Genomic DNA, 15505 nt, shown 5'->3' on the forward strand with positions numbered 1-15505 from the left:
CATTCATCTTCTTCCTTCTAGCCCTCTTCTTCGTCCCCCCATCAACTTCCGAGTCCTTCGCTTCGCTTGTGAAAGCTGGCTTTGGTTAATTCCATTACTACTGCTCTTTTCCACCTTTTTGATGATCTTCTTTTTTCGAGGTTTACTGTGAACTGAAGCGGAAGTGGATAAGCTATTGCCGGCGTGGATATGGCGGAGGCTGTAACAGCAGGGACCTGTAAAAGTGGATATGCCGGTGTGGGTCTTTTTCCTTTATAACTTTATTATTTCTTAAAATAATATTTGACGCTCACATCAAAATTTTTGATCCAAATTGGACGTTCATTCACATTTACGTTGTAATTTACTAAAGTATTTTCATTAAAAGTAAGATCTTTATAATTATTTCAATATGTACTTGATTTGAGTAAATCAATAGTTGTCAGTGTTGGTTTGCATGGAGGAGGAGGCAGCCGGTGATTCCACAATTCAACAATATATTGATTTTGCTCTTTTGTAATGGAGGCAGAGGTGATTTAGGGTAAAGGAGGGTGTTGAATGGTGGAGGAGATAATTGGAGGAGGAGGGGATGTGAAAATTAGGTGCGGTCCACATTATTTTAGGAAGACAAAAAGAAAAACTAATTTTAGTTAGGCAACTCGCGTCCTAAAGAGTGCATTTCACGCAATGGGTGCTGACATGATCGGATGCTTAGTTGATCTTCTTTTGTAAATAAATAAAGTGTCTAGCTGGAAATGGCCTCAGTTGAGGTGTTCAGTTTATCGTTGAGGACAACTTAAAGGGACCGTTTATGTATTTCGCCTTTTTATTTATAATGTCAGTGAACTTGAATTAAATTATATAATAAGATAAAATACTTTAACTTATGAATAAATAATCGCATTAAAAATATCTAAATAATATAAAATGTATTACATATATGGGGAGTTGAAAATGTCAAGGATAAAACATAAATTGCATAGGATGAAAGGATCAAAATGATAATTGTTCAAAGTTAGAGGATGAGTTTGATTTTTAGAGTAAAATGGGGGGATGTAAATGATTTTCATCCTTTAAACTTGCCTCGAAAAAACATTAAACATTCTAAGTTTACGGTAATCCTTTACTCCTCTTATTTTCATTAAAAGAGAATTTATTCACCGGTCCCTAAATGTAAAACTAGATCTATTTACTCCTAAATGGTCAGAACTATGGGTGTACATGGGTAGGGTTGGTTCCGGTTTTACAATTAACAAACCAAACCAATTATGTCGGGTTATTAAATATAAAGATCAAACCAAATCAATAAACTCGGGTTTTTCAATCTCGGTTTTTCTCGGGTTTTCAAGTTATTCGGGTTTTTTGGTTTTTTCCGGTAAAATCTTTGTAGCACAAAACATATAACTTGTGCTCCAAAAATTTTTTTAATCCTAGCAAGATACAACTATATAAGGTATTTTCCAAGAAAATAATACAAATATTATATGTGTCATGGCAATATCCTAAAATATTCAACAATAAAGACAATAAAATCGCGTAATATAAATATTGCTAATTAAGAAGCTATAATAAAAATAAACATAATTCAAAAGTACTAAGTCATGCTAAAATAAGTGGACTAATAAGGGAGTACTAATTACATGACTAAACGCTAAACAAAAATAAAAATAGATTATGCATTTTTATCTAAATAATTGCAAAATAAAAAATAGATATTCAATACATTGTCATTCCTAGTATTAAATTGAATATTTTTTTAGTATTAAAATTGATTTGATTTTGGTTTGGGCTTTTGTTAGCATTAATTTGAGTTACTAATATTAATGGCTATAAAACTTATTGGAACATTTAAAAGTTTTAAGTCCAACCTTGAAATAATAACTTAAAAGATAATATTATGAAAAAATTTAAGAAATATTTATAAATTACATCACAATAAGTATACTTTATATTAAATATATCTAAAATTTCTATATATGTATTATCGGGTTAATTTGGTTTCGGTTTGACTTTTTTCAATTAAAACCAACCAAACCAATTATGATGGAGTTTTTTTTCAACACCTAATCAAATCAAACCGAACTATATATAATCGGATTTTTTTCTGATTTGGCTCGGATTAATACAGTTTGTCGGTTTCCTTTGTACCCCTACTTAGAACCATATCCCATGTGTCAAGAAGAAAAATGCATAGGTTAACCATTTGCATTTGTCTACGTACGTAAGCATCTTTTTTGCCTTCCTTTTCATAAAGCTGGACAAATATTGGAGTACATTTTTAGAATGATTCTAGGAAAAAAGAGGTAAAAAGACTTCTCAAGTCTTGTAGAAGAATATAGGATACATTTTTTTGTTAACAAAAAACGTGTAATTAAAGGAGATCGGGGGTCAAATTAAGAATAACAAAAGTTGTGGGTAATATTAAAATTGTTTCAAAAACCATACTCATTCAAATTATTTCAATTTTTCATTTTCCTCTTCTTTCTTCTTTCTCTCATTCTTCCCTCTTCTTTCTTCTTTCTTCTTTCTTCTTCCTTACTTGTAGTTCAGGTATGTCATATTCATGTTCTTCTTCATTTTTTTCTTGGTCTCTTCATCTCATAATTTCATTTTCTTCTTCTTTTTTCATTTTATCTTTGGTTTAAAATATACGAGAAAGAGAAAAATATAAAATTTTACAAAGTGAGTATTTTGCAAAATACCTCGAGAAATTTTGAGACATCCCCATTAATGAATATTCTGCTGAAACATCCATCGGGATGTTTGAAACAACCCCCGGACGTTTGAAACATCCATCGGGTTGTTTGAAACAACACCGGGACGTTTGAAACATCCCGGTGACGGTTGATGTTTGAAACATCAATCGAGGTGAAGTAAGAGGGGATATTTTTGTAAATAAGAAAACTTTGGAAGGTTTAAAAATTATGTCATTAACTCTACGGAAAAGGGCCAAAACTATCCCTATCGTTTGATAAATGGTTTATAAATACCCTCCGTCCATCTATCCGTTCAAAAAAATACACTCCGTCCATCTATCCGTTCGAAAAAATACACGAAGTTAATTCTATTAACAAAAATACACCCGCGACTAACGGCAGAACTGATGGAGTGTATTTTTTTTAACGGATAGATGGACCGAGGGTATTTATAAACCATTTAACAAACGATAGGGATTTTTAATTGGACCACGTGACAATCTTTGGCTGGAACAAAAAATGGATATTATTTCAACCCATTTACCTTATCCGACCCATTTACAAAAATGGGTAATATCTATCACACCCATTCCCACTCATCTGATCTTCCCCTTTCTTCTTCTCCACACAATAACAAATTAATTAAAGAATAGATAAAATCCAAAATCAAATAACTCGAAATTCAAACCAGATTCTGAAATTTCTCCAATCAAACTCACGATAAGTATTGAAACTCTTAAATGAAAAATCAACAAATACATTTGGGTTGTTAAGTAAGAAGACAAGGATCAAAACAAACAAAAAATCTGAAACAAAAAAATTGAGCCCAAATGCTAAAATTATCCAAATTTATCAATCAAATTTAAGAGAAATATTGAAACTTTGAAAGTGACAAGTAATGAAAATCTTTGGATTGTTCATAAGAAGACAAAAGAGCCACGAAATAACAGAGAAAAAACAACTACATATAATTGATACAAGCACACAAGAAAATTGAAATCAAGGTGCTAAAAAGCTTGAAATTATCACATTCTAGGATAAAGATTGAATCTATAAAAGGTAAAAAAAAAATAAAAAAAAAAAGTAAAGGGTTACCTTTGGGATGTTCATAAGAAGAAGAAGAGGAGGACAAAGAGCCATGAATTGCAGATGAAGTGAAAGCCAAAGCCATATTTTCAAACATAAAGAAAGATTTATTTCAACAAACAAACGCTAAAAATTCTTTGCGAGATGAGAGTGGGTGTGTTGGATGATAAGGAAGAAGAGAGGAAAAAAAAAAAAGCAAAGAAAAAGAAAAAAAATAATTAGGCAGGTCAAATAAATAGGGTCGAACCAGGTAAATAGTTAAAAATAAGACCCATATTTGATTCTTGGTCAATAATCCCTGCTCAATGGTTTATAAATACCCTCCGTCCATCTATCCGTTCAAAAAAACACACTCCATCAATTCTGTCGTTAGTCGCGGGGGTATTTTTGTTAATAGAATTAACTTCGTGTGTTTTTTTGAACGGATAGATGAACGGAGTGTATTTTTTTGAACGGATAGATGGACGGAGGGTATTTATAAATCATTTATCAAACGATAGGGATACTTTTGCCCCTTTTCCATTAACTCTAACTACAAAAGTGTCCCTTCTACCCCATTCTTCACACTTTTGTCTTAAAAATTTAAGTTTTGAAATGTCTTAGCCCCCGTTTGGGCCATGAGTTTTGCCAAAAATAAATTTGGGATTTATTTTCAAAACTCATGTTTGGCCATAAATTTTGCCCATATTTTGGCCAAATCCCAAATCCCAAATTTCAAATCCCAAAATAGCTGATTTTGGACCAAAATCCCAAAACTTGGGAATTATATACATGTTTTTCCAAAATAAAGTTGGAAAATATGTTTTGAAAACGTATGTCCAAACACATTTTCATCTTCAAACCAAATTTCACCCAAATCAGATTTTTTCAAAATAAATTTGGGATATATGGCCAAACGCTAGCTTAAAAATTTAAATCCCCCATGATTCTATAAGTCGAACCATTTGCATTTATTGGAGGAAAGCAAATCTAGATAAGATGCAACGGGACGATGGTACGGTGAAGCATAAGTACATACTCTTGAGCAGTGGCGGAGGCAGGATCTCCACGAAGGGGGTTAAAAATTTTTTTTTTGTAGCTAGTGAGAATTGAACCCATGACCTTATGTAGATTTTGAACCCCCTTGACCACTAAACTACACTTTTGGATTGTGTCAAGGGTGTTCAAAACTTAATATATAGAGGTAAAAAATAGATTTTGCCTTATATATACAGTGTAATTTTTCGGCGAAGGGTGTTCGGGTGAACACCCTTGCGCCCCCTAAATCCGCCCCTGCTCTTGAGATGTTTTTTTTTTGGTTTACAACAATCTATATTTACTTAAAAGGAAGAAAGTCAGCCCTGAAATTTTGCCAAATGTCGTGTGCATAAAATGCCATGTAGCAATTTTAGGACAAATCAGTTAATTTAGGTAAAATTAGTTTCTTTTTTAAATTTTGAATTTGAAAACAATTAAATAGGTATATTATGTTTTAAAGAAAAAGAACCAGTAGTTTCTACCCTTTATATCTACCGTCTTTAAGGAACACGGTAATTTCTACACTCTATTTTTTTGGGAATGCAACGCCTTTTTGCCCTAAAAATATCAGATTCGGTTCTTCGATCCTCACCACGATTTCAACTCCCACGATCCCCACCACGATTCCCACGATTCCCATCATGATTCCCACGATCTCTCACTACGATTTCAACTCCTCACCCACGAACTCTTCTGCGCTCCATTCTCAGTAACATGATTTTACAGTTTTGTCAAATCAGTTTTCTATTTTTACAGTATATAAGTCTATTCTTTCTTCCTCGTGTGCATATCAAACAACAATTCTGGACTACAAGAGGTATTGGTATGATTTGTATTCCATGAACAATCTTTCAATTTCTGTAACAGATAATTAAATACATCTCTCTTTATTATTCCCGTTGAGATTGTATTTCTGTAACAAATATTTTTTGTGAAGTTTATTGACGGCATATGTGATATAAAAAAGATCAAATTTTCATAATCTATATGCGTGTTTGCGTATTGGTTATCACTGATCTTTGGATTGTGTTGAAATTTTGTATAGGAGGTTAAAGTGTTCGCTATGTATATGGACTATGGTACTACATTTATTTAGTAAAATATCTATCTATATTTGCAGGCAATTACTCTATTTAAATTGTACAGTAACGGAAGATGGACTATTAAATATCATTTCACTTTTCTTTGCTTGGTTAAAGGTATGACATAGCAGTAAGAATAAGTTTTATTAGTAAAGATATAATTGAACTATTTGAATAGAAAACTCAGATTGTTATGGTGTTAAATTTTCACATTAATTTCATGGCATATGATCCCGCTGCAATTAAATTTATAGGCCCGGATGCAAATAACAATTTCAATGTCTTTGATTACCATGTAGATCTAAAGCGCGTGTCGATAACTAATTATTGAACCACCTAAGTTTTAGTATTTTTTTTAAATTAGGTAACTCATTTTGGCTCACTGTTATTGTCTTGTGACTTGGTAAGTTTATGTCTAATTTCAGGAAGGGAGATTTTGTGCACATACTTTGTCGTCTAAGCATTGGGTTCTCTAGAGACTGTACTAAACATGGAACTAGCAGACGCAATCTCAGCTTGGATAGAGGAACGACTGTTCAGTTTCTGCTAGCAAACCTATAAGTTGAACATTCTGTATGATTCCAGAAGTGTATTTCTGAAGTCCTTCAAAGGGATAAAGTTGATTATAAGTAAGGGACTCGCCAATTGCTTTGAGTCTTAACAAGGATTTAACTTTCCCATATTGAACAACACTGCCAACTTTACTTGGATCCAATTGTTTAATATTGTCACCAATTTGATATTCCCCTGCAAATCCAGTAAAACACACATTCTTAAACTCCGCCTCAATTCAAAGATGTTAAGGCCCTCTAACCAATTAACCATAATATCTCGTCTCACACAACATAAAATTGCATAAGCCAATAAAGAAGATTTTGTTTCCAACAATATGCTCATATCACTGTCAATTGAAAGTTGCCCATGACTAAAAAGGCATATAATATCAAAGGTACCATTTAATCAACTCAAATTTGGTGACAGATGATTGAATTTAACATATTGCAGATCGAAGATGTTAAAGCCCTCTAATAGTTAGTTAACATATCTAATCTCAAACAAATCAAATTGCAAAAACCAATAAAGAAGATTTTGATATCCAATATTATGCTCATATCACCGCCAACTTAAAATCTGGCCCTGACTAAAAAGCGTAGAATTATGTATCAAAGATTCCATTTTATCAACTCAAATTGATAACATAACTGAATTTAACATATATATATTTTTTAGAAGATAAACATTGGACATTATCATAAATAGCTTCACTATACCATATAGTATTAGCGGGAAAGAAATAGTAACTCCAACACTCTGCTAGCTATGTGATTAACTGGAATTGATACAAGCACTAATTCTTCAAGTTAAAAGTTGAACTCAAACTAAAGGGCAGCCCGGTGCACTAAGCTCCCGCTATGTATTAAATCTGGGGATAGACCGGACCACAAGGGTCTATTGTACGCATCCTTACACTGCCAAAGGCTGTTTCCACAGCTTGAACCGGTGACCTCCTGGTCACACGACAGTAACTTTACCAGTTACGCCAAGGTTCCCCCTTTAAACTCAAACTAATAGGCTAAAAAAGAAGAAAACTTTAGCAAATTTCCTGTGATCCAAGAAATCCAAACAGAGTCATAAGTAGAAGAAAGGAAAATAGATATCCCTTCAGGCTCAAATCCTTTTACTTTCCTTTGAACTCTGGGATCAGTGTCTGGCAAATCAACAGCATGTCCTCTAAAACTTTGGTCCAAAGGTATAGTCACTGACTTAAAAGGTCCATCAAGTGTGGTTGGAATTTGACCCTCATTAACCTCAACAAGGCTAACAAAATTACAAAAATCAAAAACCAAACCAAGAATGACACAACAACCCTAGAATACTTCATATCTCATTCGAGAATTTGCATGCCCCAAAATAACAGACTCCAAACCTCAAGAAATCAGAAAGGTCTACAACAAATATATCAAAGATTAAAACTTTAGCTCCAAAACCCCAAGAAAATTAAAAAGGGGTCGTATAATAATAGCAAACAAATTTGCATGCCCAAAATAAGCAATGGGAAGCTTAAATTTTGCACTTTCTCTGTAAGAAGTAACTAACCACTCATATGTCACGACCCAATTTCCAACCCGGTCGTGATGACGCCTCTCGTGAAGACAAGGCCAGCTAACTAACCCAAATCGTCTCTTAACAATTATTAAACATAAATGAATAGATAAATACAGCTTAACGACAATACTAGCCAGTATTTACAACCCAACACAACCCGACCGGGGTGTCACAAGTCACGAGCATCTAGAGAAGTCTAAATACAACTACAGGGCCAACAATATACGGAATAAAATTTAGAACCAAAGGAAGTAATCCGGTGCCGCGAACGCTGGCGGTCACTCTGCTCAGCTACGATAGCAATACCTTCAACCAGCTCAAAACCCACTACCGGGTGAACAATACCTGCATCTGCACGCGAGGTGCAGGGAGTAAAGTGAGTACTCCAAACCAGTGAGCAATAAAAATGAATAACGGCTGAGAATATAAAATCCCACACAGGCACAGATAATGCTATCTCAAATAGTAAAATCAAGTAAACAGTAGGAACCAGTGAAACATAGCAAGAAATTCTCTTTGAAAACAATTAATAAAACAAGTATGCTCAATAATAAGGCCTGAAAGCCTGAACATATCAACATAAGGCCTGAAAGCCTTCTCACAATACACTCGAGGCCTGAAAGCCTCCTCACATATCACTCGAGGCCTGAAAACCTCCTCACATATCACTCGACATATCCTCACATATGGCCCTCGGCCTCAATTAGTCCAAAAATAATCATAAGCCCCTCAGGCATCAGTAAGGACAATAATGCTCAGCTCAAACAATAGTTCAAATATCAGTTTAAAACTCAAAGTTTGAGTAAATATGGCTGAGTTCAAGAAACAGTGTAAATCACATGGACTGAGTTCAAATAATATTTCAAACAGTGAGGAAAACAGTGATGATAGTTCATAAAGAGTTCAAACAGTCGGCAATAAGCCCCAAATATGGCAATAAGCCCAAATCATAGTGAAAAACAACAAGCCATTGCTAATACGCGGTAAAATATCATCCGGACTGGACCAAGTCACAGTCCCCAATAGTAAATGACCCCGCGCTCGTCATGGAACGCGTGTCTCATCTCAACATAGCATCAAGTTGTGCAAATTCGGGGTTTCAAACCCTCAGGACGCCATTCAAAATCATTACTCACCTCGAACCGGTGAAATCTCTAGCTCGCGACGCCTTTGCCCCTCAAACCGACCTCCACACGCGTCGAATCTAACCAAAACCACAAGGAATACGTCACAATAGGCTAATGAATCATAACCCAATCGAAAAGACTCGAAAAAATATCAAAAATTACGAAGTTGGCAAAACCCGAGCCCCGGGCCCACTTCTCGAAAAATTATGAAATTCACATCACCGGATTCCTCGTCTCGTTACGAGTCCGTACATATCAAATTTACCAAAATCGGTGTCCAATTGACCCCTCAAATCCCTATTTTAAACTCTCTTAAGTTCAAGCCCTAAACCACCATTTTTGACCTTTGATTCCTTGATTATTCAGTCTAAATCCATGTTTTTACACCATAAAATCGTATTCTAAGTCCAAGAATCCATACCTGATTAAAGCCCTCGAAACCCTCTTCAAAATCGCCTCAAAGCTCTCAAGGTTCGGAGTCCAAAATGTTGTTCTTTCAAAAAAAATTCGCGAAGAAGATAAATCTCACTTAACTGCCAGCCATTCCGCTTCTGCGGATATATTACCGCTTCTGCGACTTCCGCATATGCGGTCCACGTCCGCTTCTGCGAACTTTTCACTTAAGGCTCCCACCGCTTCTGCGGTCCCTAATTCACTTCAGCGGGACCGCCTATGCGGTCAAATCTTCCGCTCCTACGGACTCAGACAAGGTCCCATAATTCCGCTTCTGCGAGGCCCTGCTCGCTTCTGCGAGACCGCACCTGCGGTCCAATAGCCGCAGGTGCGAAAACACCAGATACCAGCAATATGAAACATGCAACAACTCCAAAACTCTCCGTTTAACCATGCGAACTCACCCCGAGGCCCCCGGGACCTCAACCAAAAGCACCAACACATCCTAAAATCTCATTCAAACTTGTTCCAATCATCAAAACACATCAAACAACGCCAAAACCACTAAATCACATCGGATTCAAGCCTAAGTTCTTCAAAAACTTCTGAAACACGCATTTGATCAAAAACCCGACCGAAACACCTCCGAATGACCTGAAATTTTGCGCACACATCACAAATCACATATCGAAGCTACAGCAACTCTCGGAATTCCATTCCGACCCTCGGATCAAAATCTCACCTATCAGCCGGAATTGGCCAAAATACTAACTTCGCCAATTCAAGCCTAATTCTACACCGGACCTCCAAAATCAAATCCGATCGCACTCCTAAGTCACAAATTATCCCCCGAAGCTAACCGAATCAGCGAAAAATCACATCCGAGCCCTCTAACTCAATAGTCAACATTCAGTTGACTTTTCCAACTTAAACTTCCCTTAAAGAGACTAAGTGTCTCATTTCTTATCAAAACCAATCCAAATCAACTCTAACACACCACATACCGATAACGAAACATGAAGAAGCATGAAATAGGGGAAACGGAGTAATAACACATGAGACGACGGGTCGGGTCGTCACATCATATCACCATAGCTTAGGAATGTCATAATATCAGCGAGAGTTAAAAAAGCTTACTTGATATATTATCATATCATTATACAGATTTTAGAAAGAACAAAGAATATCGTGTAATTATATTGGATATATGCTGCAATATATTTATCTTGGACTGATTGCAACGATATGGAAGTTGCAAGGTCTAATGATCATAACTTGACTCTCCCCCTCCCTTTTATGTTATGTTGACGCTTTCAACATTGACATGACGATTTTGGCCCAGGGCGTACGATAAGACTGCTATAAAGTGCAACAGGAGAGAGGCAAATACTAATTTTAACCTAAGCACATATAAAGGAGAATTAAGTTCGACTGCTGATAATGGAGGTAGTATAAATAAGGCTTTACCACAAATTTTATTTATTATTGTTTACCATTTTTAGTTTTGTAATTATCATGTTTACCGAATACGTTGGTTTTCCTTCAAGTCTGATCCAAGCTAACTAATAAGACTCAAATGCATAAAATGAGTTTGAGTTCATCTAATCCAAAAGATTACAAGTAAATGATTATCAAATTAGCTACTTGATACAATCGGTAAATAATATAGGGAATAATCGATACATCAATTTGTAAGTTATACTCGCATACGGTCAATTAAGGTTGAAAATGAGTTTGGTTTACCTTTATATCTGCGGAATTCTATGAAGTTCATGTACTCTCTTAATCAATTAAATAAGGACAAATCATAAATATAAAGTGTTGAGCAATATTGATACAGAAATATGCTTTCAAGGATTTTTTCAGAGAAAGTTCATGTGTGGTTTCAGTGTCGTTCAGGGGGAATGTTTCCTTAGGAATGCTGATGTTTAGAATGTTCACTTAGTTCCACAATTTCATGGAGGTATGTATCACTCGCAGTAAGAAAAGAAATGACTAAATGTTCATGGACATGTATGCACTATTTGATGTGTGACTGCTCCTCCAATGTCAAGTTTCAAATCTATTATCTGTTTTTCTGCTATGAGTCATATGTCTAGAACTCTGCTCCTTTTCCATCCGAAAGTTTGTGCTCTTTTACATGTATATGCATAACTATTTGAGCTCAGTTCATTAGCATATTGACTAGCTGTTCATGGAAACTATGATTATTCCACATGTCCTTTTTTATTTGTGGAGTAATCTGTTGAATGTTGCTTAGCTTTAGGTGTCCTTTGTGAATCTCTTTGGTGTTTTAGCTTGCATCATTACTATTAGTAAGTACAATAGTACAAAAAAGGGTTGCTCTTTTTCCTCTACTTTTCTTTCTTTTTTCTTGTGATTTGTAGAATCAATACAAAAATGTTTATAGCAGCCATTACACATAATTCTCCTAACTAACTTTTTTAAGCAAAGTGCAGCGTTCTTTATCATTCTCTTTATCTTCTTACAAACATATATAAGGATGTTTTAGTTTGCAAAATCACTTTACTACAATCAAGCGTAACATTTTATTGTTGCTACTTCGGAAACACTTGTGTATAGTACAATCCTTTATCTGGATAGGTACTAAAAATATTACCTACTAGATTGCAAATAACAAGTACTAATCTTTCAGAGTTGCTCGATATCCTTGATGAAGAATGGATCGGAAAGACAATTGTAAATGTTGAAAATTTACTGGAATTCATCTTCTCCGGTAAATCACATATACTCTTTGACGCCGGATAGGCTCCATATGCTGCTAGTACAAGATTCTAAGCAAACTATAACCTTCAATAGAGCAGACTATAATGAAAGTAGTTCTTACCCAATTTAACCCCTAATAATTGAGGTACTTAAAAACTTTATTGACGGTAATTCAAGTAAGTTCATCGATTTATGTGATCAAGAAGCATACTTTACGTCCTTGTGGATTTGTAGGAATATTTTTTTGGTTTATCTTCAATTTTCTTTTGGTTGTCTGGTAATTTATTAAAAGAAAGTGGCACGCCTAAATGAATTAGCTGATTTTTCGCCTAATCAAGAAATTAAACTCTTTGAGGTTACTTCTTCTCTTGCTGCTAAATTTTTAACTCATAATGAGGAACAAATCCTTTACCGATCAACATGAAGACCAAATATTTCATTGTCAGACCCTTTTTTAAGAAGTCACTTGGGATTGGTAGTCCTTGGCCACAATAATATAGAGACAGCCTGATGAAATTCTTATATTTATTTTTTGTTTTCATTGTTTTGATTGTGATCCATAAATATGGATACATTTTTTTATTATCTCTCTCTGCTCTTTTTTTTATACTAGTAGGAAATTAAAACAACAGACTTCCAACCTGGATAAATAAAAAATGAAACGACCAAAAAATAAACCAACACCATTACATCACATAAACTAAAGCATACGACACAGACATGCAGTACTAGTAGAAAGCTCCAGAGAACATGCCCAAAAACTGCATGTTCAACATTTTTATTTCAACATAACATATAGTCGTAATTAGTAATTAGATCATCAAGTAGTCCTGGCGCCTTCTTTCCCTTCATGTGCTTTGTTCTGAATTGTTTGTCCCACATCCTTAGTCTTCTGTCCTAGTTGCACAGCTGCATCTTGCATGCGTCTCTTCACCGCATCCAAATTCTCCGGGACAGACTTACCTGTTGCAAACAAATAACTAATAAATAAATAAATATAATGCGTGCTCTCCATAAATAAAGCCATACGGTGCAAATAATTCCATGCTCGAATTTGAAATCACTCTTTAAATTAAGGCAAATGATTCTGTTCATTCTGTCCCGTTAGCTCATTGTTGGACTAAATTTGTCTGAAAGAAAAGAAAATTGGGATTTTTATACTGTATAACTGCCCCTCCAAAAAAAAAATAGAGGGCAAGTATATAATTTATGCAAAATTTACGTAAATTGACTAGCATATGTTATTTGGCCGAGCGGTCAAATTAGTAAGAAAATGCATCTAATAACTAGATTAAATGCTAAATTTAGCCCATTCTCCTCAAAAGAAACTCATACGGGGGCAAAATTTAGGCAATTGGACTAGCGTAGAACAGAATTTAAAGAGTGTACGGTAAAAAATAGGGTTTTTTTCACTTTTAGTCCATACCAGAAATTACATTCATAATATTTATATAATTTTTATATATAAAATAAAGAATGTCGTATATAGGTACAAAAAATATATATTTTTTGTCTATTATTTTGAAAGCGGCTACAGTGTCATTTTGTCGTTAAAAAATGCAAATAATTGATCCCATTATATACCTTGCCTAAAGTAATTGAGAATCCAAGAGAGAGATGAGAGGCCAGTAACACCAAAAGCACCAGAAGTCAAGAAACCAGCAACAGCAAGGGCAAATGTGAGAACAGCAGGTACAAGAACTGGGCTAAAGAGGAGAAAAACAGGGGTAGCGACAGCAAGCCCAATTAAACTGCCGATAAGAGTAATGCCAGCTAGGCAGAAAAGGGTCCCACCGACAGGAAGAAGAGTTACAATTGTTAGTACTTGTGTAGCTGAAGGACCTCTTTGAGGGAGAAGACTTTTGATCATACCACCAGCTTCTTGAGTTGTACGGTGTGGGTGCACTTGAATTTGGTGTGGGTATTGGTGAGTTTGAATCGGGCCGTGTGTGTGACGATCACCCATATTTTATGAGTAGCGATTTTTTTTCCAAGTGTTAAAATGATGGTGAAAATGAAAATGATGGTTTTTCAAAGAGAAGGGAAGGTGTTGTTTTAAAGGGGAAGAGAGGGTGCAACGTGTTGGAGTGCATGTGAATTAAGAGTGCATGAGTAACAAGTAAGCATTTTGCAGGAGAGGGGAATCGCTGTCTTTTTCCCTCTTTATTGGTTTTGAAATTTTACCACTCTTCCTATTGAGGGTAAGCCCATGTTTCTCCTGCAACCGGTGTCGTTTTCCCTCTCTATTGCTTTTCAAATTTTAGGGGAAAATTAAAAAATAGCTAGATTTACGAGTAATAATTGAAAAATAGCCACAGTTACAAAAGTAATCAAAATTTTGCTACTTTTCATGCAAAGTTAAATCTGAACGAAAACAATATTCAAAATCCGAAAATATTCCAGCATAATATACTGGAGTTCGAATTTTTTACATGTGAACTTCCAGCATAATATACTGGAGTTCCAGCATAATGTTTGACCAAAAAGTGTTAAACTCTTTGTTAAACTAATTAATAAGAATATAGAGGATAAATCTTAGCCAAGAATAATTAACTCTAGATTAAACATCAAAGCATATTGAATAGGGGAATAAGACATAGTCAAGCTCACGAACTTTCAAGACTTATAAAGGGTACTAAATATAAATAACATGCTTACATTCATCATGTATTATCCCGTAATTTAAAAATAAAGGAGGAATAGAGGGAATGCCATTGATAGTTGCAAGATCTATCTCTATTGACTCCGAAGGATGATTACAAAGATTTGTCGCCATGAGCACTGTAACTTCTTGTATTTTTCTCTTATAGCCTTCTCTGGTTCTTCTCCCTTTTTTCTCTATAGGAGAGAGATCCCCCTTTTCTTGTTATCTCCCCTTATTTATATAGTAATTATTCCCTTTTATCCAACGGTTCTTAGCCAGAGGTCTTAGTCCGTTCCTTGTGCATTGGGTCGTCCCCTTTAAATGTCACGACAAATGCCTCGCTGTACAATGGATACGACCACGGCTCAGTCGACTCCTCGCCATTCCTTTTAATGCTGAACCACGCGTGGTCAGATTTTGACCCATACAGTTAGTCCCTCCGCCTATTGAGGTCGCCTCCTGGCAAGCTCGATGGGCGGACTCAATTGATTTAAAAATTGGGAGAAATCTGAATGCTTCATGCGAGGGGCGAGAACCTCATGATGAGGTAGCGACGTGACGCTTCGAGAATTACGTCAGACCGTTATGTCAATTCAGAATTGGACCGTCACGTCAGTTGAGGATGTCATCAATATTCTCCATGCGCCA

General features: G+C 35.4%; 1 protein-coding gene across 1 annotated transcript; it reads right to left on the reverse strand.

Moving 5' to 3' along the window:
* Positions 1-12833: 12833 nt before the first annotated feature.
* On the reverse strand, positions 12834-14251 carry LOC109208442 (oleosin 16.4 kDa-like). The gene is made up of 2 exons (XM_019371551.1): positions 13798-14251; positions 12834-13176 (listed from the first exon to the last, which is right to left on the reverse strand). The coding sequence occupies exons 1-2, from the start codon at positions 14177-14179 to the stop codon at positions 13034-13036; spliced, it is 525 nt and encodes a 174-aa protein (XP_019227096.1). The 5' UTR covers positions 14180-14251; the 3' UTR covers positions 12834-13033.
* Between the last annotated feature and the right edge of the window lie 1254 nt (positions 14252-15505).

This window comes from Nicotiana attenuata, unplaced genomic scaffold (assembly GCF_001879085.1).
Source record: "Nicotiana attenuata strain UT unplaced genomic scaffold, NIATTr2, whole genome shotgun sequence".
NCBI lineage: Eukaryota > Viridiplantae > Streptophyta > Magnoliopsida > Solanales > Solanaceae > Nicotiana > Nicotiana attenuata.

Coding starts and splice junctions, on each gene's coding strand:
- LOC109208442 (XM_019371551.1), bottom strand. CDS start 14,179: ATGGGTGATCGTCACACACACGGCCCGATTCAAACTCACCAATACCCA. Junction 13,177..13,797: donor TCTCAATTACTTTAGGCAAG/GTATATAATGGG, acceptor TGTTTGCAACAG/GTAAGTCTGTCCCGGAGAAT.